The sequence below is a fragment of the Acanthochromis polyacanthus genome, chromosome 20 (genome assembly GCF_021347895.1).
Source record: "Acanthochromis polyacanthus isolate Apoly-LR-REF ecotype Palm Island chromosome 20, KAUST_Apoly_ChrSc, whole genome shotgun sequence".
In the NCBI taxonomy this organism is placed as follows: Eukaryota; Metazoa; Chordata; class Actinopteri; family Pomacentridae; genus Acanthochromis; species Acanthochromis polyacanthus.
Genome location: NC_067132.1, coordinates 29,635,733 through 29,658,421, shown reverse-complemented (window position 1 = coordinate 29,658,421; position 22,689 = coordinate 29,635,733). Strand labels below are relative to the sequence as shown.

The following is a 22,689-nucleotide window of genomic DNA, read 5'->3' as shown; positions in this document are numbered from 1 at the left end:
TAGTTAGCTATTTGATGCTATTAAAAAGATGTGTATTGTCATGACTAACGGCTGAATAAAGTAGCCGTGACATCAACCAGTGTTGGCACAAACCTTGGCGTGACCTTTTGTTTAAAGCTGTTAACACACAATTGTTGTTAATCAATATCCAGCAGTGTTATCAAGCAATAATTAATTACAAAATGAGAACCTGAAGCTAACACTAGGAAGTTTGCGTTGCCTCTTATCTTGAAGACCGTAGCATCTTTAAAAAATCAGATTAATTTTATTTATTTGTTCTAACTGACAGACATCTCAAAAACATCACAAAAAGCACTGCCATCTATACAAATCATGAAATTAGCTACTTATACAGTGGCTAGCACTTAACGGCTAAGTTTGTAAACAGCCACAAACCCTTAAAGTGTGGCTGGAAAATATTAACTAATAGAGCTTGTAAATATGGACAGAAAAATCCCCAAATAATTCACTTGTTGATGTCAGTGCAACTGAAACTTATTTATCTGACGGTGTTGGACTAAGGCTAACACTATGAGGTTTGCTGTGCCTGTTAGCCTGTGGCTAATGCTAGCCAGAGTACCGTAACATCTTTATAAAATAAGATGAACTTTTATTTTTCTTTTGCTCAAAGACACATCTCTCAACAAGAAGTACAGCTGTCTTCATAAATCAGAAAAAGAGCTACTTTCACTGTGGCTTAAGCTATGCTAACAGCTATCGGCTAAATCAGGAGACAGCCACAGATCATCCTGAAACAATGTTTGGAATACAGTAACTAATAAAGCTGTGAGATTTGGGAGTTAGTGGACAATAAAATGGTTAAAATAATTCATTTTTGGTGTCAGTGCAGATGGAAGCCGTTTTTGGCTAATGCTAACACTAACAGGTTTGCTGTGCCTCTTAGCTTGTGGCTAACGTTTTCTGGAGTCTTTCTGAAGTCAGATTATCTTTAAAACTCTGCTCTAACTGTGTATAGACACAACCTGCTAAACAAAAAGAACACAAACCCAACCACATCGACAAGTCAGGACGTTAGCTGCTTTCCCAGTGGCTCAGGCTATGCTATCGGCTATCGTCTAATTTAGGAGGCAGCCAAAGATTACCCTGAAAAAGAGTAACTCATAATGCTGGCTGATATGAACCCCAGCTGGCAATAAAGTGATAAAACAGTGAAAGATGAAAAAATGCAGTGATAATAAATTTATTAGGTTATTATTATTAAAGAATGTTTAATATATAACATTTCATTTGTTCTGGTTATCCATCTTTCTTTATTAGCAATAAGTTTTATGATCACAGTATTGTCTTATTTTCCATTTTTAATTTGAGCTGGATGAGACATGTCAGCACCGACGTCAGGGAATCTGATCCAGTCGATGTTTTCTCAGGGAAAGTCCAAAACAGCCACAACTTTTCCAGCAGCAGCAGCCGGCTAACGCAGCGTAAAATCACTGTAACAGAGTCTGACACAACATGTGGACCCTCGTTCTCTCTTTTCAGACCATTTTTCCTGACAGATTAAACTAAATTATTCATTACTCCCACGGGAACAAAGGCCTCTCAACCACAAATGCTAAAAACGTAATGAATTTCCTTATTAGAAGTCATTTTCAGATTCCATAAATCACCCTGAGTGTGTGTGTGTTGGCCGTGTGCGTCGCGTTCGCTGGCAGATGGTGTTTAATCTTCTGCGGCCATCTGGACTGACTTTCTCTGGCGTCTTTTAAACGCCCACACATACACACACACACACACACACACACACTGAGCACGCTCCAGGTGCGTGTTGTCTGACGGAAGGATCAGGTAGACGAGACGCTTCCTTAAAAAAACAACTTAAAATCCACTTACAGATTCAGCGGTCGCAACCTCTGAACCTGTGAGTCGCTGCTTGTTGTGGCTAAAAAATGGTGAAAAAAATGTGAAAAATGGTGGAATACTATAATGTTCAATGTAATCATAACAGCAAATATCTTTAAAATAGTGAGATTTAAATGCAGTAAATCAGAGTAATTTTACAGTCACACACTGAAAAAGAATTTGTATAAATAAATTTTTAACGTGTGAATGCATTGTTTTTTCTATGATTTTAGTAGTTATTAGCAGTAGTTTCACGAAAAAAGGAAAATTAATAAAACGCTCAATTTTTTTTTTTTACCATTTTCAATCCTTAATATATACAATGTTTCTTTAAAATAATTAACATCTCTAAAATAATGCTATTTTTTTCTGTTTTACATGCAGTGAAATGTTATAATTTTATGTTCAGGCATTGTAAAGACCAAATTAATGAAATGGACATTATTTACAGTTTTGGTTTGTTTTTTATGGGTTTTTTTGTTTGTTTGTTGTTAGTCAGCAGGATTTTTTTTGTGTTATTTTGCTGGATTTTACTTGTAATTTAATTTTTAAAAATTACCATTTTTACTTCTAACTGCTTTTGCTGAGTTTAATACATTAGTTAATACTTTTCTGATATTTTATTAGACATTAACTGTCTTTTAATGCAACGAAAACATGTAAACTACAATAAAAATAAATTAACCATTTTTCAATCCTTAATATACACTATTTTTCTTATAAGTAATGCCAATATATGTGTAAACTTATGTAATTCTTAGCTGATTTACATATCATAAAATAATTCTATGATCTAATGTCATAACAGAACAAACTGTTGTTCATAAAATCGAAATTATTTATAGGTTTAAACTTTTTAAAAATGTCTTAGCGTTTCAGTTTTTGACAGGTGGAATACATTTTTTTTCTGTGATGTAATGAGACATTTATCTGTAATTTAACAAAATAGGAAAGATCCTTAAAATAATCATTTATTTATATATTTATTTTTTACGGTTTTAAATTCTTAATATTCCTATTTTTGTTTCAAATAGCAGTAAATGTCTCCCAAAAAAAGTTGACAAATTTTTGAAAATCAATATTTTTGAGATGATTTAAATAAAAATAAAACGGTGTGTTGTTTATGGTCATACATGGGAAAAAACTAATTGCATAATATAGTTTTTTGACCTGTTATTTCAGCTTTATGTATAAATTAATACAGTTTCAAAAAATGTGATTTTAACTAGTTGTATGTGTGATTTAACAAAACAGAGGAATTCTGTAAAATTACAGTAAATTGTTCATAAAATGACAGTTTAAAACATGCTTTTTTTTTACAGTGTAGACTGCTGCTGAATAAACTAAAGGAGTTGTCTTCAGGCTTTGTCAGTTCTTCTGTAAAAGGAGTTATTTTAGAGTTTGGGTTCGGCACTTAGCGGCCGTTTGTTTGAATGTGTGGTCATTCCTCATTGTGTGTGTGTGTGTGTTAGAGGGAGGCAGGAAGTGTGTGTGTTGAGGCCTATACACCTAAAATGGAAACTTCCGCCCCACCCACGACGGCTAGAGTGGATATTGATGGATCCAGAGGGCGAGCGAGGAAGAAAATTATTGATTGATAGGGAGAGGCACGGAGCGAGGGAGTGTGTGTATGTGTGTGCACGTGGTGTGTGTGTGTGTGTGTGTGTTGCAGTGAAGAGGCAGATAATAAACGAACGAAACGGAAGACGAGGAAGGATTTTTTTTATCTGGTCTCAGTTTGTTTTTGGTCAGAATCAGTCGGTGAATTCGTGTGTGGTAACAGGAGGGTCAGAGTGTGTGTGTGTGTCCGCGCTATGAACGAGGCATTGTGGGTATTGCCATTGTGAGGTCATGGGGCGATGATGTAATCTGTGTAACCCGGCGCCGCGTTTCCTGAACTCTCCAGGAACGGACCAATCACGGAGCGGCAGCAGACAGAAACAGTTCTGTTGTACTTGTGAGGACCGTCATGGACGACCTCTCACCTCTGACCTTCAGCTTCATTTACCAATAAAACTAAAAACATTTCTCGTCCCACCCTGTAAAAAATCTACTGTTTCCAGCTAATAATTGACTGTTTTTGTATCTATTTTGTGCATAAAATTCTACAAAAAAGTTTAATTTTCATGTTAGCCTTATAAACAAACATGCCAAAACTGTAAACAATGTCGATATCAGTTTATTGTAGTGGTTACTTGTTCTTAAACAATATTAAATTTCCATGATCTAAGCAAGAAAAGTCCCATCTAACATGTCAGTGCACTCTCCTCTGGATATTTTTAATCTCGTATGTATAGAAGTTCCTGGAGAGTCAGGAGGGAGTTTCCTCTGATGATGGGGGGTTTCCTCTAGAGATGTTTCTGCTTTTATTTTTGGATTTCTGTTCATTTCCTGTCCTGTTTTTATTCATATGCTCTCTCTGTTTGATGTACAGTGGAAAATATTGAGTTTTAATGCTATGACGGGGAAAATTCTCTGAAATGTCTCGCTGACCCAAGCTGGAATTTGACACTGAGGCTCTAAACCAATCTCACCTTCATCCTCCTCCTCCTTGTCTTCTTCATCCTCCTCCTCCTCATGTGGATTTTCATGTCTCGGTTTTCCCCTCAGATCAGGATCAGCTCTAACGCTCACATACTGTCCTCTCAGTTGGCCTCCCTTCTGATTTATCGTGACGTTTTGTTTACTCTCCTCTAGTCTATTTCCTTTCTTTAACTCCTCTTCTCGTTTCCTCTCCTTTAAAGGTTTTAGTACTGCTGTAAATGTGTTTTTTTTTCTGTGCCTGTAGCTTTAAATGTAGGTTAGCTGCTGCTGTCCCCGCCCCCTTCAGGAAGAAGCCTGTCTCTGCGTCTGTGATTGACAACAGAGTCAGATTTTCAACACACATTGCGATGTTGCAGCTGTAAAATCAGTAAATGTCTTTAAAGTGACTGCAGGTTAGCATTTAATCAAAGCTAATGCTAGCTAGCCATATTCTACTACTGTTACTACTACTTCAGCTACTACTACTACCATGAAAGCTAATGTTAGCCTCATTGTTGCTGCTACTGCTACTCCTATCAAAGTTAACTTTAGCTGAATGACTACTGCCACTACTACTACTCAAATACTACTTCAACTCCTACTACTACCATGAAACCCAATGTTAGCCATATTAGTACTGCTGCTACTACTACTTCATCTACCACTGCTACAACTATTACTGCTACTACTACTACCATGAAAGCTAATGCTAGCCACATTCCTTCTGCTGCTACTACCACTACTGCAACTATCAAAGCTAATGTTAGTGACATTACTACTACTACTACACCTTCTTCACCTAGTACAACTATTAGTACTACTACTGCTACTACTATGACTACTACTACTACCATCAAAGCTGATGTTAACTACACTACTGCTGCTGCTACTGTTACTCCTAATACTACTGCTACTAGTATCAAAGCTAATGTTAGTAACATTGCTGCTGCTGCTGCTGCTGCTGCTACTACTTCTTCAACTGCTACTACGACTATTAGCACTACTGCTACCTCTAACATCAAAGGTAATGTTAGCAACATTACTTCTCTCGCTTCGACTAGTACAACTACAACTATTACTACTACCATCAAAGCTAATGTTAAACACATTAGCCGCATAACACGCTAATACCAAGGACTTTCCTATTTGGTGGAGATATCACCATCAAAAATAAAAGTAATCCACTTGCTGCTACTACTACAGCTATTACTACTACTACCATCAAAGCTAACAGCCGCCTCACTGCAGCTGCTGCTACTACTACACTACTATTACCATAAAAGCTAATGTTAGCCACACTTCTGCTGCTGCTACTACTTTAACTACTACTACAACAACGAATGCTACTACTACTACTACTACCATCACAGCTAACGTTAGCCACATTGCTGCTACTACAGCTACTACTTTAACTACTACTACAACAACAACAACGAATACTACTGCTACTACCATCAAAGCTAGCATTAGCCTCATTAGCTGTGCTAACACTAAGGATTTCCCTATTGTTGTGGGGACATCACCATCAAAAACAAAAGTAATACACTGGATATTGCTGCTACTACTGCTACTACTACAGCTATTACTACTACCACCGTCAAAGCTAATGTTAGCCACATTACTGCTCCCGCTTCGACTACTAGTACAACTTTAACTTCCACCACCACTACCACTACCACTACTATAACCATAAAAGCTAGCGTTAGCCACCTTTCTGCTGCTATTACTACTACTTCAAAAATACTACTACTATAATTACTACCATCAAAGCTAACGTTAGCCTCATTAGCTGTGCTAACACTAAGGATTTTCCTGTTGTGGGGACATCAGCATCAATAATAACGGATGCTAGCAGCACATGAAGAGTCTTGTGTTCACTCTTGCAGGCAACAGCAGAACATTTGGTGAGTTTTTGCTTGTTGTTTAGATATTTTTTTTAGAGTTAGCAGGAGCAGATATAGAATTTCATCTCCGTCATTGTGTAATTGTGTTTCCTCTCCTTTCATCCCACCTATCTTCTATTTTCTTCCTCTGCGGTGATTATTTCTTTGATTGCGTTTCCGTCGTCTTTGTTGTGTTGTGTTGATTGGACAGACGATGCGTTAGCTTCCCCATAGGAAATCACAGCGCTGAGTCTCCCAACTATAATTAACTTTTTAATATTCTCTTTTACTCGAAGCTCCACTCAAAACACTGGTGACGTAAAGTTTGTTGTGTTGTGTCGGCTGCTTCCTGTGTGCATCTGTCTGTGTGTAGCTGGACAGATGTGTGCCTTCCTGTGCAGATGTTGTTGCCAGGGAAACAATGACAGGACATGCTTTAATCGCCGCGGTGAACAGCTGGAGGGCCTTCCTCTGTGTGTGTGTGTGTGTGTGTGTATGTGTATGTGTGTGTGTGTGTCCCTCGGCGCTGTAACAAGTTCGTCAGTTAATCAGTTTGCGCGTCGTTGTGACAGGAGAAGAGCGCGATGAAGACGCTTCTATTTTACGTTAGGAACAGGCAATACCAGGTACAGCGCACACACACACACACACACACACACACACACACACACACACACACACACACACACACACACACACACACACACACACGTACGTCATGCACAGATACAGACTGTTATTACAGATTGCCGTTTGCTATCTGGTCTGTGTTTGCTTCGTTGTGATTCACACAGACTGTTTGGCATCATGTCTGTGTTTGTATTGTTTTTTTTTGTGTGTGTGTGTGTGAGCAGACATGCCACTTTGCTTTGGCAACAGGATGAAATAATCTCGCTTTAACCCTCTGAACCCTTGTCTATTTTTGCACTGAACGTCTTAACTGTACGCCTTTTCGCTTTGTTTATGAATGTTGCCGTAAAAATATTTCATGAAGTTTTAACAAAATAAAGCAAACGTCGTCGACTCTGACGTTATCGGGCTTCCAGGTTTGCAGCAGGATCTTGTTTACATGAGGAGCTAAGCTGCACAGACCCCATTACTAGATGACAGTAGAGCCGACTTGAGGTTGTGTTTTAAGGAAGGATGTCAAAAAGTCAACAGTTGGAGCTTCACACATGGGATTTATGCCTGGTTTTAAGAGTTTTTTTTACAACAATAGTTTAAATATCTGAAAGTTTTGAGCTGTTCAAAGGATTTTCTGACATTTATTATTAATGTATGAAATTCAAGTTGACCAGTTTGCAGACCTCCAGAATGACTCAGAATCTGACTCCAACTTTGTCAAAAATAACTTGAAATTTGCCACATTTTTTTTAGTGGAACATGTTCAGAACAACTCACAACTTGTCTAAAATGAGTCAAAATTTGTCTGAAAAGACTTCAACTTTGTAATTTGCCTCAGTCTGTCCAGTTGGTCCAAAACGATTAAAATTTGCCCAAAATGACTCCACCTTCATCAAAAATTACTGAAACTCCCCAAACTCTGTCCAAAATGGTGTATAATTTATGCCAAAAATGATTTAGAACTTGTCCAAAATTACCCAAAATATGTCCAAACTGACTTCAACTTACTTGAAACTTTCCCCAATTTGTCCAGTTTATTGTAAATGACTAAAAAGCTATCCTAAATGACTCAAAGTTGTCCAAAATGCGTTGAAACTCATTTTAGATGCCTCAAAACTGAAGAATAGCTTACAACTGGAACAGAAGGACTCAAAATGTGTCCAAGCATGATTTAAACCTGTTCAGAATTACTTTAAACTTGTCCAAAATGACTCAAAATATGTCCAAAAATTATCTAAAACTCATCCAAAATGATCCAAAATTTGTCCAAAATGATTTCAACTTACTTGAAACTTCCCATAATTTGTCCAGTTTATTGTAAATGACTGAAACCCGGTCCAGAATTACTCAAAATATGTCCAAAAGTGATCTAAAACTTGTCCATAGTGACTCTAAACTTGTCCAGAATGACTCAAGCTGTGACTCATCGCTCTAGAAATGACTCGGCGTGTTTTTGGCTGATTATGAATAGAAAACTTGATGCTGCACAGCTGCAATGTGCACCTGATTCTTGTTTTTTTCATTCTTTACATGTTAGCAGATGATAAAAGCTGCTGCAGAACTTTTATGCTGATTTAGAGGCTGAACTGCGTCAGATTTTAGTTTCTTTTCGGCCTCCCTGCTGTGATTGATCGCTGCTTTATCGCTGGACTTTGCTGGAAGACGATCAGAAATGTGGGCTGCAGCGAGCCAGCGCTGATTAGTTTTCCCCGTCGTGCAGAGAAGGCCGACACTTGCACATGTTGCGTTCTTTTTTTGTGTGTTTTTGTGTCGATTGGCAGCAGATGAAGCGCTTTGATTTTCTCTAATGAGGAAGAGGGGCGAGCGAGGTAGAGAATGAATGGAGGGAAGGTGGAGAGAGAGAGACAGACAGTGGATCTACTGTCCAGCAGATCACAGCAAAGTGTGTCTCTGTGTGTGTGTGTGTGTGTGTCTCTGTTTGTTGTGGACAGATCACTATGGTAACGTCACGGTTGGCATGGCGACAAAGCTGTCCTCTCCGTGTCCACATCTTATTTTCTCTCTCGCTGTCTCTGAAAATATTTCTCTGACTGAAAATCCAAACTTTCACTTTTAATGACTTCTTCAGGGTCCCAGAACATAAAAATAACACAACTCTCCTGGACAATTCTAGAAACTACAGGACAAAATGTCCAAATGTTGTTTTTAGTCAGGCTGCAGTTTGTTTCTGTTAATAATCTAAAATAATCTAAAAACACAAAAATCATCCGATCATTGAGCCCACAGGAAGTCAGGTTATTATTGGTTTTTTATCATTATTTTCAATAATAATACATTATTTTATTATCATCTTTTGTATTTTTTTTTACAAATTATCTAAATATATGTAATTAAATTTATTTGCATTTGTGATTATAATGATGATTGTAATAATAATAATAATTATTAGTGTGTTCATTATTATTATTATTATTATTATTAACAATAATACATTATTATTATCATATTTTATCTATTTTTTTAACAAATTCTTTATTTAAATATATGTAGTTCAATTTATTTGTATTTTTTATTATGATAATGAGGATTATTATTTTATTAAAATAAATTTGTCTAACATATATAACTTAATTAACATATTGTAACTTAATATTTAATTTAATTTATTTGCATTTATTATGGTGATGATGATTAATATTATTAGAATTATCATCATTATTATTATTATTATTATTATTATTGTAACTATTAGTAGTAGTAGTAGTAGTAATAGTTATTAGCCGCAGAAGTAGTATTAAAATTTGATATTATTTCAAATTTTAATATTTTGTAAATTATTTTGCATGTTTACAGTTATTTTAATTTATATCTTAAGGATTCTCTTCTTGCCAAACTGAGCAGAAGTGCTTTAAAAGTCTGTTTTATGTCTCATCAAGTGTAATCTTGATGTTCAGCTCACAGAGGATCATTTTAAGCTCTCTGATTGGAGGATTCCTGCAGAGGTGCACCCTGGGAGCTGTAGTCTGCTCCTCTGTTTGGGTTTCTACCCTGTAAAATCGCACCTCTGACCAAACACAGACATTTTCCAGTTGGTCTCTGAGCTCTGGGTTCCTCTGAGCCTCTCTGTAGATCGGTTACCGGCAGAACGAAGAGCCAGGCAGTGATTGAGGGTCTCGTCTTGCCAGCTCCTGAATAAATGATGATGTCCTCCCTCTTCTCCTCCTCATCTATTCTTAATGCTTTCTCTGTACTTCCATCATGTGCTCTGCTCAGATTCAACGTCTGTTTCATGTTTTCTTTCCTTTTCCATTTAGTCTCTCTGCACCCAGACGTACGCTTAAGAAACGGGGAAAAACCTCGAAATAAATAGAAAATAAATGTGCTTTCACTTACATGAATGATATATCACAGCAGCTGTCACTTTATATCCATTATTATGACATTATTAAAGTGTTTAGAACAACTTTACTGGAACTAGTCATGTTTTATGTGCAGTTCAGTCAGAAAAATGAACCAAATCTAAGCTTAAAATGAAGACACTTCATCAAAATCACTTCATTCTGCATGTCTCATGTAATAATCTCCTAAAATAAACTGCTTGCATGAATGAGATTCTGTAAAAACCAAAAATTCTGCACTCAGCTGTGACCAACAGACGCATGAGAACATTTTTGGTTAATATCTGGCTGTGACATTTGGTTAAAAAACTGTATAATGTACAATATAATGTTCAAAAACTCAAAAAGTAGACTTTTGAGGATGTCATTTACAGTTTTCACCTGTTTTTTTTTCACCATTGCTATATTATTTAATCCTTTTTTGTAGTTTTTCTCGATAGTATCCATAATTACATCATCAAACAGGGAACATCTGTAAAATAAGAGTTTAAAAATTGCTTTTAGTCCGTAATATACATTATTTTAAAAGTGAACTACTGTAACAATCAGAGGCTGTAAGAACAGTGAAACCAGCAGAAAGTGTATGCAGCATAATTATGTTTTAGCAGATTTAAATGTAGTTAAACTGGATGTTTTTGAGTTGTCTTTGCTTCTACCTGTGGTTTAGGTGTTTAAAAATGAAACTGAGTCACAAAAACACCCAGAAACTGCTCAGATTTTAGAGGACGGACGGTGTCAGGATGCAGAAAAATCTCAGTGAAGTCGATGCAGTTTGACTTTCTGTAGGTGGAGCTCTTCTCTTTCTCTTCTGTTCCTGCAAACTGGAAAACTCACATTTACCTGCTGTGTGGAGCGACGGGAAGGTTTGGCAGCAGATTTTATGATTTCATGATTTTTATGATTTCATGATTTTAGCCGCCGTCTTCTCCTGCCAGACTGACGGGTTTTTATTTATCTCTGGGCCTTTAAGTGTTATCTGAGCTCCGCACAAGGCCAGTGGAAGTGCACTTTATGCCTCTAACCTGACAAATCCCCAGCGTGCATGTGCTCGTGTGCGTGCGTGCGTGCGTGCGTGTGTGCGTGTGTGCGTGTGTGCGTGTGTGCGTGTGTGCGTGTGTGTGTGTGTGTGTGTGTGTGTGTGTGTGTGTGTGTGTGGTCGCCATCCGGCCCGTTAATTTGATTGCGTAACGGGCTTAGAGGGCGCAGATTGTCTGGAATGGAATCCCACTCGCTCAATCCGTGATCGCTGCTGCCATGGAGAAGGTTTATACACAAAACACACACACCAAGCACACACACAGACACAGACACACAGACACATACGTTTGCATTGCATTGACATTTGAGGCGTTCAGCTGATGCCTTTTTCCCGCTGCAACTGAGAGCAACAGTGGAAAAAGCTTTAGATCAGTTCAGGTTCTACGTTCAGCCCAATTTACCCTCCAGTGACCAGAAAAAACATCCCATAATAACCTGTAAATAACCACAACTCCTAATGTTTCCTTTGTTTTAGTGCACAAAAAAAGTACATTCTGAAAATATTCACATTTAAGGGATTATTTTTAGTAAAACATCATGAACCAACTGGAATTTCTAAAGAAAAATAAATTTAATTTCAACAACATTCAGCCTCAGTTTATCATTTCCACATTACAACTTCCAGATCAGAGTGTCTACAAAGGAACACAACGTTTAGTCTTTGGTATCTGAATGATATAGTGTTTTACTTTATCATCAAAACGATAGAAGTCGGACAAAAAAAAAACTAAACAAACGACAAAAACTGACAAAATATTAAAAAAATGAGACACAAAACAACAAAAAAAGAGGCAAAGGTTACGAAGCGACAAACAAATGGAAACAAACGAGACAAAAAAATATAAAAAAAGGAACAAAATGACAAAAAATAAACAAAAAGCAGAAGCAAAACAAAGGAAACACAAAATGACAAAAACAACGAAACAAAAAACACAAGCGAGACAAAAAGGAAATGCAAAACGACAACAAAATTAGACAAATGACTCGAAGCAAAACAAAAAATAGTTTTTATCGTTTTTTTTACAACAGAAAAAATTGGACCAAAAAATTACAACGCAACAAAAAAATTAGACAAAAAAATTCCAATGTAACAAAAAAATAGAACTAAAAATTACAACACAACAAAAATGAGACACAAAACGACAAAAGAACAAATGTGCAATCTGGTATTTCACTTTCTCATCCAAACAACTTGTCATGGTCTAGAAATTGTTTTAAATTTTCAATTCTACTAATTTTCAATCTGCAGTTAATGTCTGTAATTTTTCCACTTTGAAGGCCGGATTGGACCCTCTGGAGGACCGGTTTTAGCCCACGAGCCTCATGTTGGACACTGGTGTTTTAGATGAACAGGATCTTTCAGTTTCACACACGTAGATACGAGGCTCCACAACAGCAGTGTGGACGGTCTTCTTCTTCTTATTACCAGGTCCCTCCTGCGTCTGTTTTTATGAGCGGCGTTAATAATAAGCTGGATGTGAGTCGTGTCTCTGCTGTCCCTCGTCTTCTCCTCCGTCTGACACGTCTCCGTCCAAACGTCTCAGTGAATTCTCAGCCAGATGCCTCCTTTTCCAGCCAAACTGCATAAATTCACAAGAACGTCGCTCCTGCTGGACACATTTGGAGAAATTGTTCCTTTAACGAATGTGTTCGGTCTAATTGATTAGCTGCTGCAGCTCTGATAATCGCAGTGTAGTGACACATTTGGGTTTTGTCTTTTTCTCGTCTTTCTTCAATTATCTGTCATAAAAACGCCAGAAAACTAATTTCCAGAACTTCTTTAGTCACCAACCAGCAGTTAAAAACCCCAAAATACTGACTTACTACCACATAAAACAAAGAAAACCAGCAAATTATCACATTAGAGAAGCTTTAACAAGCTAATGTTTGACTTCTTCGATTGTAAAACGACTCATCAGCAATGAATTTTTAGTCTGACCGCAACAAAAAGTAATATTTGTTACTCCGCCGAGGAGGTAGAGCCTCCCGGAGTTATGTGGCGATTGACGTCTGTCTGTCTGTCTGTCTGTCTGTCTGTCTGTCTGTCTGTCTGTCTGTCTGTCTGTCTGTCTGTCTGTCTGTCTGTCTGTCTGTCTGTCTGTCTGTCTGTCTGTCTGTCTGTCTGTCCTCCTGTCTGTCCTCCTGTCTGTCTGTCTGTCAGCAACATTACTCAAAAACAGACTAATGGATTTGGATGAAATTTTCAGTGAAGGTCAGAAATGACACAAGGACCAAGTGATCAGATTTTAACAGTGATGCGACTTATAGTCTGGATCCACTGATTTGTTAAAGATTTTTGTATCATTGCCAGATAGCAGCATGGTGTCACTGTAACCATGACAACATGTGAACACTACATCAGCTGATTGTGATCCTACTACAAATCCACCTCTGAGGACTAATCAGGACTTATCCATCGGAAATGATAGAAGGAACAACTGATTAAAGTGTGTTGGTGTTTCTGAGTCCCACCAATTCCCGCCTCCCGCTACATATTTAGGTCACATGATTCGGTATCCGTACATAACGTACACATGCAGAACACACGCCTGTGCTCAGTAAAAGGTCCTTTAGTTTGTGGGTACATCTATATTAAATAAAAACATTCTGTGGTGCCGTGATTTCTGCCACGGATTTTTTAAAGCTTTCATTAGAAATGAAAGGGCTGAGCAGCCACGGAGGAGGACTGCTCTCTGAAGGCTTTTCTGGTTTATCAGTGAACCGCTCAGTCCTGATGGTTCCATAAATATGAACCAGTGAGTGTTTTACAGCTGCTGTCGGGTCGTTCCATCCTGACTTCACCTCTAACGGAGGCGACAACAGGTGGAGGAAATCCAAGAAATGTCATCCTGTTGTCGGTCGGCATTGTGTGCATTGTGTTTGTGTTTGTCTGCGACAGGTGGAGGATCTGTGAGTCCGCCGTGGTCTTTGTGAGTCCGCCGTGGTCTTTGTGAGTCCGCCGTGGTCTTTGTGAGTCCGCCGTGGTCTTTGTGAGTCCGCCGTGGTCTTTGTGAGTCCGCCGTGGTCTTTGTGAGTCCGCCGTGGTCTTTGTGAGTCCGCCGTGGTCTTTGTGAGTCCGCCGTGGTCTTTGTGAGTACGCCGTGGTCTTTGTGAGTCCGCCGTGGTCTTTGTGAGTCCACCGTGGGTTTGGTCTGTTGGTTTGTCGGCTTCATGTAGGCCTGACTTCACAGAGATAGAAATAAAAGCAAGAAAAACACAAAATACAGATATTTTACTCAATAACAGGGTATTTTTTATAAACCCACTGTACAAAATGTACGTTTTTCTACTTAAATTTTGTGAACAATTCACTGTTCTTTAAAAAAATACTGGCATTTTTTCACAGATTCTTGCTGTTATTAAAGATAGAAAAATGGTAAAAATTAATATTATTTAAAAAGTATTTATTTGCCTATCAACACTAAAAACACTGGCAATAACTGTACAGAACTTCCACATCAAAAAAATCTGCATTTTTTTATTAAAAGTAGTTCATTCTCTACACTATTTTTTGTAGTATTTAAATCAGCAAAACTGTTGTTTTCTTACAGATATTTGCTGATATATTTATGCTGTTTTTTTAAGTAGCAAAAATTGACTCATATAATGTGTTTGTATAGTTTGACTTTAAAATTCTATTTTTATTTTATTTAAATCAACAAAAATATAGTTATTTTTCTTATTTTCATATTTTTTCATTTTTACGAAATTTGTTAAATTAAAAAATATATATATGTATTTGTATTTTGGCTCTTAAAAAACAAAAACAGGCCAAAACTGTAAATAATGTCCACATTCGTACAACAGGAAATTCTTCATCTGTCTAATGCTGGCTTTTCAAAATAAAAGTATCGCTGCATTGACACATTCACACTCTCTTCGGTAGTTTAATTTCTTCAGTTTATCTGCACATTAAGACTTGTGATTTCTGAATTTTAGCTGTTGATGAGTTGTTTGGTCTTTAAAATGATTTTAAAAATGTTAGTCAGTGTTTCCTGTCCAAAAATATTCAGTTTATTGTCACAGAAGAAGAAAATCTTCACATTTAAGAAGCTAAATCACATATTTTAGATTCTTAATCATCCTGTTATCTTCATTTACAGACACCAAAAAAAAAAAATGTTCCCTTGTCTGAAAAAAAGTCCAAAAATTCAGCAAAAAAAATCCTTAAATTTATAAGAAAAATTGCAAAATCTTCAGGAAGAAAATTCCTTAAAAGTTTCCCTTACAAGTTTTATTTTTAAAAAATCTCCAAATTTGAAAAGAAATAGAAAAATTTAAAAATTGTAAATATTTTTTTAAAAAATGAATAAAAATCGTCCAAAAAAATCCTAAAAATATCTAAAGTGATTACATATATATGAGTAAAAGTTCTAATATTTTCTTTAAGAACATTCAGAAAAAAAAAACCAACCAAAATCCAGCGAATTTCGCTGGATTTTGGTTGATTTTTTTTTTCTGAATGTTCTTAAAGAAACATTATAATGCTTCTTTTTTTCCACCAAAAAAAGAACTGTGAAAATATATATTTTCCCCACATTTTCAAACTTTAAATGACCCGCAGGACGACACAAGGGTTAAACGAGTGAATAAAGTGTTTCTGCTGCTATCAGCCGCTCTGTCGGTATGCTTAGAGGGTGTAAATAGCTCCGTGACTCTTGGTCACCAGTGGGAGTGGGCAGAGTGGGGATCTCCACAGCAGCTGGTGGAAACAGTGGGTGGAAGGTCACAGCTGGAGGGGGAGATCCCACTTCCTTCCTCCTCCTCCGGGTCTCCCCTCTCTGGGACTCAGTCCGTCGGTCCGAGTCGTCGCTGCAGCAGCTTCAGGTTTCGGTCCACGATGACAAACTGCCGGTCCGAGGCTCCGCCGGCCGTCAGCCGTCTGATCCGAGCGCTCCGGAGTCGGCTGAAGTCGCTGCGACGCCTCCTGGTGCTCGGAGACGTCAACCCAGCCAGAACCAGAACCAAAGGGGGGGCGGTTTTAGACCGCTGTGGAGCAAAACGCTGCAGCTTAACTGTGAGTACAGGGAAGAAAAATACAGTTTTAATAGCTCTGAGCTGGTAGTTTACAGATTTTCTTAAATTACAGTTAAATAAGTGGTAAAATCAGACACGTTAGGCGTCGTTTTAAAGAAAAACTGTCCGTAAGTGGTGTAAATAACGTCCACATCTCATAAATAATGGTTCTTTTTTCATATGGAATATTACTTTACATTTTAAAATAGTTTTTACATAAGTATTTTATACAGATATTTTTAATTTATTGTTTTTTTACTAGTCCAATGGGGAGCTAATGCACTGAAATGTCATTCAAATGCACAAAAAGTAGCGTCTGTTATGACTAACTAGTGGCTATTCTATTCTAGTCTAGTCTCTTATTTAATTATTTTCTATTTCATTTTATTCTATTTTATTTAATTGTTTTCTAATTTATTTTATTCTATTTTATTTAATTATTTTCTATTTTATTTTATTCTCTTTCACTATTAGTTTTTATTGTATTTATTTTATTTAATTAGAATATTATTCTCTTCTATTTAATTCTGTTTTTTCTGAACTGTTCTATTTTATTCTATTCTATTTTTTTCTAAACTGTTCTATTTTATTTTATTCTAATCTGTTTTTTCTTAACTGTTCAATTTTTATTATTTAATTTTATTCTAGTTATCTGTTTATTTTATTCTATTCTTTTCTGTTTTATTTTATTCTGTTTATTCTATTCTGTTTGATTCTATTTTTTTATTCTGTTCTATTTCATTCTATATCAGGAGTCCGTCTTTTAAACTTGCACTTTTTTCTGGATTAAGATCAGCTGAAATCTTAAAATAAACGAAAATATTAATATTATAATAATAAAAAGTTTAAACAAATCGCTGAAATGAAAGTTAAATCATAAAAATGTTGTCTGAACTTTCCAAATACTGTAAAACTAGTGTTTTCTATGATTATTCAGGTTTATTTTCCTCCTGGATTTAACTGGTGAAGTTTTGTTTCACATTGGAGAGAAATCTAAATGAACTTCTCCATCACAGTCCTGCTCTGTGCTGTCAGCTCAGAATATTAAAAACAGACTTGATTTAAGCTAAATACGACTAAATGAACCACTCTGAGCTCATGAAGTAGGATAATGAAATGTCCTGCAGCCAGATGCTCCTCTGAGTTAAAGACGTGTTCAGAGTTTAAGGTGATTTAATCTGTGGGTGGTAAACGAGTCCTCGGGGAGATCTGCTGCTGCTGGAATCTGTTCATGAGGATGTTTGTTTGTCAGCAGCTGGACTGGTCAGTGAACACGCCAGGATTTCATAAGTAACACATTCACATTTGTTAAAACAGATTTAAAATTAGACTTTAAGATCAGCATTTTGTAATTTGAAAATAAATAAATCAATAATTGTTCCTTTTTGTCAGTTCTGATTTTAATTTTTATTATTTTTTCATTATTGTTTTAATAATCATTTAAAAAACAACATTTAAACAAAAAGATTATTTGAATGATTACAATTATTTTAACTATTTTAATCATTCAAATTATTTTATTCTTAAAATATAATTTTTTTAGTATGCATTATTTTTTATACAACACTAATTGCATAAATACAATTTTTTCCATGTAAGATACATGTAAAAGCAGGATATATTTTGATTAATTATTATTTTATAATTTTATTAGTTCAATAATAAGTTTTTTAAAATAACTATGTAATTTAAAAAAATATTTAGAATTGTTTAAATATTTTTCTTTATTTTTTTAATTGTTTTTTAAATATTTCTGCCAATATCAACAAAACCTCTGCAATTAATATCAAGTGAAAGATTTTGTAGAGAAAACAAGAGATAACATGCGTGGAAAATCTATAAATGAACTAAAAAAAAGTTTCTTCAGTCACCCTCAAAGGATTAAAGCTTAAGAAAGAATTTCCAGTTTTATATTTTTTATTTTTTTCAGGAAAAGTTGCTTTTGTGATTAAACAGATGTTATTTCAGCTGCTGTTTCCAGGAGAAAAATAAAACTAGAAGCTAATTTCTTTATTAATTAAACACAGAGAGAGCAAAGAGCGGATTTTGTTTCCAGATCTGTCATTAACAGACAATCAGCAGCGTCCGTGTTTCCGTCCACGTTAAGATGGAAAAAGCAGCGAGAGCGACCGGCGTGTGAATGCAGGTGTGTGTCGCTGTTGTGTAGCTGTGTGTTGTGTGTCTGCTGCTGCTGGTGTCTGCGTGTTTGTCGGAGCACAGGTGTCGGGTTTGCAGCTCTGATCCTGTGATTAGGAGGTGCTACATGAGCATCCTGATCCTCCATCTGGTTCTGACTCACCGACTCGTTCGTCTGAATGTCAACACAACTCATTTCCATACGGCGCCGCGGTGATTCACGCTCAGCGACACGCGGCGTAAACGACGTGTCGGGAGGATATTTCTGGAGGAGCGCTTCTCCTCAGGTGCTGCTTGTATTTTGGTTTATTTCTCCTGCTTCGTGTTTGACGTGAATCTTATTTTTAATGCGCTGAGTTTTTACCCTACATTTTTCACTAAAATATTTAAACATAAAACCCTGCATCGATTCAGAAAAAGAAAAAGCTCGACTGGAAGTAGAGAGAACACAAAAATAACCTGTTTTATTACATTTAAATAAGCCAAAATATCATTGTTTTACTGATATTTGCTCTTATTTAATCATTTTTACACTTTTTCTTCTGACAGTTTTATTTGTATCGCATAAAAAATTAGAGATTTACAAGTTTATGGTTAAAAACTGCTCAAACTGTCTTTAAATCGGCATAAAAAATGTGTATATATATTCTAGATTATTTTTAAAATTGTTTTTGAAATTATCTGCAAGACTTTTCGTGCTAAATTTGGGGCATTTTTTTTTAAATTTAATTTTCTTCCTGAAGGTTTTGCAAATTTTCAAAAATTTGGTGAATTTTTGGATTTTTTCAGGCAAGGAAACAATATTTTTGGTGCCTGTAAATGAAGCAACTTTTGCTTCAATCTGAACCACCTTTACAACGTGATTTTTGGGTCTGTGAAGCTTCATTTATGATCTTCTGACGTGTTTTATCAATAAACTGCAGCTCTTATGGTTTGGATTTTACAATTTGTGGATGTAATTTTTGGGTATTTTTGTCTTTTTGTCGTTGTTTTCTGTAGTTTCTGGGTGCTTTTCTGTTTTTGTGGTTATTTTGTTTATTTTTTGGTCTTTTTCTGGTCTTTTTGTGGTGACTTTGTGTAATTTTCTGATTTGTTTTGTGTAGTTTCTTGGTACTTTTCTGTTTTTGTGGTTCTTTTGTGTGATTTTTGGTATTTTTGGTCTTTTTCTGATTATTTTTATGTTTCTTTAGTATAATTTTGGGTGTTTTTCTGTCTTTTTGTGGTTATTTTGTGTAATTTTTTGGGCTCTTTTTGTGGTTATTTTGTGTAAATTTTCAGTACATTTCTGTCTTTTTGTAGTTGTTTTGTGTAATTTCTGGGTATTTTCTGTCTTTGTGGTTATTTTGTGTGATTGTTTGGTATTTTTGGTCTTTTCTGGTCTTTTTGTGGTTATTTTGTGTAATTTTTTGGTATTTTGGTCTTTTTGTGGTGATTTTGTGTAATTTTATAGTTGTTTTGTGTAGTTTCTTGGTGTTTTTCTGTCTTTTTGTGGTCATTTTCTTTTTCTTTGTGGTTGTTTTGTGAAGTTTGTCTGTCTTTGTGGTCCTTTTGTGTGTCCTCATGCTTGTATTGTGTCATTTTGTGGCTCTTCGTGTATTTTATTGTAATTTTGGGGCATTTTCTGCCTTTTTGTGGTTGTTTGGAGCAGTTGGAGCAGCTCAGTCTTCACTAACAGATGATGTGTTTGGTATTTTCAGACGGTGAGGCAGGTTTTACTCACAGATCAGATGAAGTGTTTGACTACTTTACCCAGACTGTTTGGGAGCTCAGAGAGGTGAGAACGGTTCAAACGAAGATAGAAAAGGCGAGAAATCCAGAGGGAGGAGGGTGAGGAAGCCTCTGAGGGTGAGAGAGACAGACTGAGAGTGACAGAGAGAGGGAGAGAGAGAGAGAGAGGGAGGAGGAAGAGAAGCCGGCTGCATCCCTCCGCCTGGCAGTCGGCAGCATGTTAGCGCCGCGGAGCCTTGGCCGCCGCAGCCGCGACTACAGGACCCACAATGCACTGGGGCACCTGGCAGCCAGCAGGTCACCCACCTGGGATGTGCAGGTAGGAGGGGAGGGAGGGAGCAGAGAGGATGATGGGTAGGAAAACAGATGGTGTGTGTGTGTTTACTCGGTAACGGAGGCAGGTAGCGTCGCCATGGCAACCGAGCTGCTGCTTCCCGCTGCGACGCTGTTTGGGAACCAACCTGTCGACGGATTCACAGAAAAACCGAAACGTTCTGCTGATGATGAACTTGTTGTTGGTCAGAAAACTTTCAGAGGCCGCGCCCTGCAATGCATGATGGTCTACGGAGGCCGGAGCGGCTTCAGACGGCAAATCTGCTCGTATCAGTGGAAGTTTTATGAGCTGAACAAGCTTTTATTGTTTTTTTACGGAGCTAGAACTATACAGACACCCATTTATATGTGCATTTGTGTGTTTTCGATGTGTTTGTTTTGGGTTTTTTTGCAATTTTAAGCTAAATATCTGAGCGCCGAGTGGAATTGAAGATATTTCTGAAGTTTTATCATGTAGATAATTGACAAAATGAGGACGTTCTTTGGGCAAATGGTTATCTTTTTCTGTTAAACTTCTAAATTCCAAGGAAAATTTTTCATCTTTCATCACTGTAAGTTCAGTTTTCTCTGTATAATGAAGTCCTGAACTTCTATGGAATCAGAACAGCCCTCAGAAATAGAGAGAATCTGAAAAAGTTAATTGCAGGGTGACAGCTGAAAAGCCATAGATTGTTTTTAAAAAATTAACCCAAGTTGAATTCATTGAGGATTTATTTGACCAAAAACAGCTCTGAGTAAAACTGGAAAAAGTAGGAGCTCCGTGTGTTTTAATAATTTACTATTTACATTTTTGAGCCTTGACTCATCATCATCAGTAGAAAGCTGTTTCTCCATGCTGAATGGATCTCCAACTACTCTCTGCTCTGTTCACTGTTTCTGAGCCATGCTGACTTTGCTTTAGTCATCCAGTTTTTAACGCTTTAACGCTTATTTTTGTAAAAAGAAAAGAATTGTGATTGTGCAAACACTTCCTTCGCTGCAGGTAACGGGTTTTCTAATCTAATAATTGACGTTATTGGTGTGTTTCTCTAGGATGACGTGCCAATCAAAGAGATCAGCATCACCCACCACGTGAAGGAGGGATCGGAAAAGGCCGACCCGCGACAGTTCGAGCTCCGCAAAGTTCTGGGACAAGGATCCTTCGGCAAGGTGCGTGTTTGTTTACCTTCCAGCTGTGTGAGAGTGAAGTGTGCTCTTCATTTCCACTCAAATCCCCGCAACGCCGCTGTCTGAGAGCCCGTTGCCATGGAGACGGCGAGCCGAGGGCCCTCGACGCTCGTCGTCTTCATGAATGAACGACGTGTGTTTATCTGCATGAGTGTGGCCCAGAAAATCGCACATGAAAACATCCACGCTGCTCGTTTTAACTCCACTCATCGTTGACAACATTCACACCTCGACACGACAACAAACACAGCTGCTTCTGTCTGAGGTGGTTTTATCTCTTTATGCTCAGTTTATGTCTCTCTAAGGACTTTTTCCTTTTCTTTGTGATTGTTTTGTGTCATTTTTTCATGTTTTTCAGTCTTTTTATGGCCAGTTTGTGTCTTTGTGGTTGTTTTGTCTAATTTTTGGTATTTTTCTGTCTTTTTATGGTTATTTTGTGTCATGTTTGGTATTTTTCTGTTTTGTGGTCTTTCTCTGTGTTTTTATGGTTGTTTTGTGTCATGTTTGGTATTTTTCTGTTTTGTGGTCTTTCTCTGTCTTTTTATGGTTGTTTTGTGTCATGTTTGGTATTTTTCTGTGTTTTGTGGTCTTTCTCTGTCTTTTTATGGTTGTTTTGTGTCATGTTTGGTATTTTTCTGTTTTGTGGTCTTTCTCTGTCTTTTTATGGTTGTTTTGTGTCATGTTTGGTATTTTTCTGTGTTTCTGCGGTCTTTCTCTGTCTTTTTATGGTTGTTTTGTGTCATGTTTGGTATTTTTCTGTGTTTTGTGGTCTTTCTCTGTCTTTTTATGGTTGTTTTGTGTCATGTTTGGTATTTTTCTGTGTTTCTGCGGTCTTTCTCTGTCTTTTATGGTTGTTTTGTGTCATGTTTGGTATTTTCTGTGTTTTGTGGTCTTTCTCTGTCTTTTTATGGTTGTTTTGTGTCATGTTTGGTATTTTTCTGTGTTTTGTGGTCTTTCTCTGTCTTTTTATGGTTGTTTTGTGTCATGTTTGGTATTTTTCTGTGTTTCTGCGGTCTTTCTCT

General features: G+C 36.8%; 1 protein-coding gene across 3 annotated transcripts in view; it reads left to right on the top strand.

Moving 5' to 3' along the window:
- rps6ka3b (ribosomal protein S6 kinase, polypeptide 3b) overlaps window positions 1–22,689 on the top strand; it is a 71,720-nt gene that overhangs the window by 26,822 nt on the left and 22,209 nt on the right. Inside the window, exons 1-2 of one of the 3 annotated variants that reach the window (XM_051940123.1) lie at window positions 6,775–6,892; window positions 21,533–21,649. In XM_051940123.1, coding sequence (XP_051796083.1) covers window positions 6,851–6,892; window positions 21,533–21,649 — 159 coding nt within the window. In that variant the 5' untranslated portion in view covers window positions 6,775–6,850. Of the gene's footprint in view, window positions 1–6,774; window positions 6,893–20,112; window positions 20,487–21,532; window positions 21,650–22,689 lie in introns of those variants that run through there. The other 2 variants (XM_051940122.1, XM_051940121.1) reach the window with 2 other exon arrangements.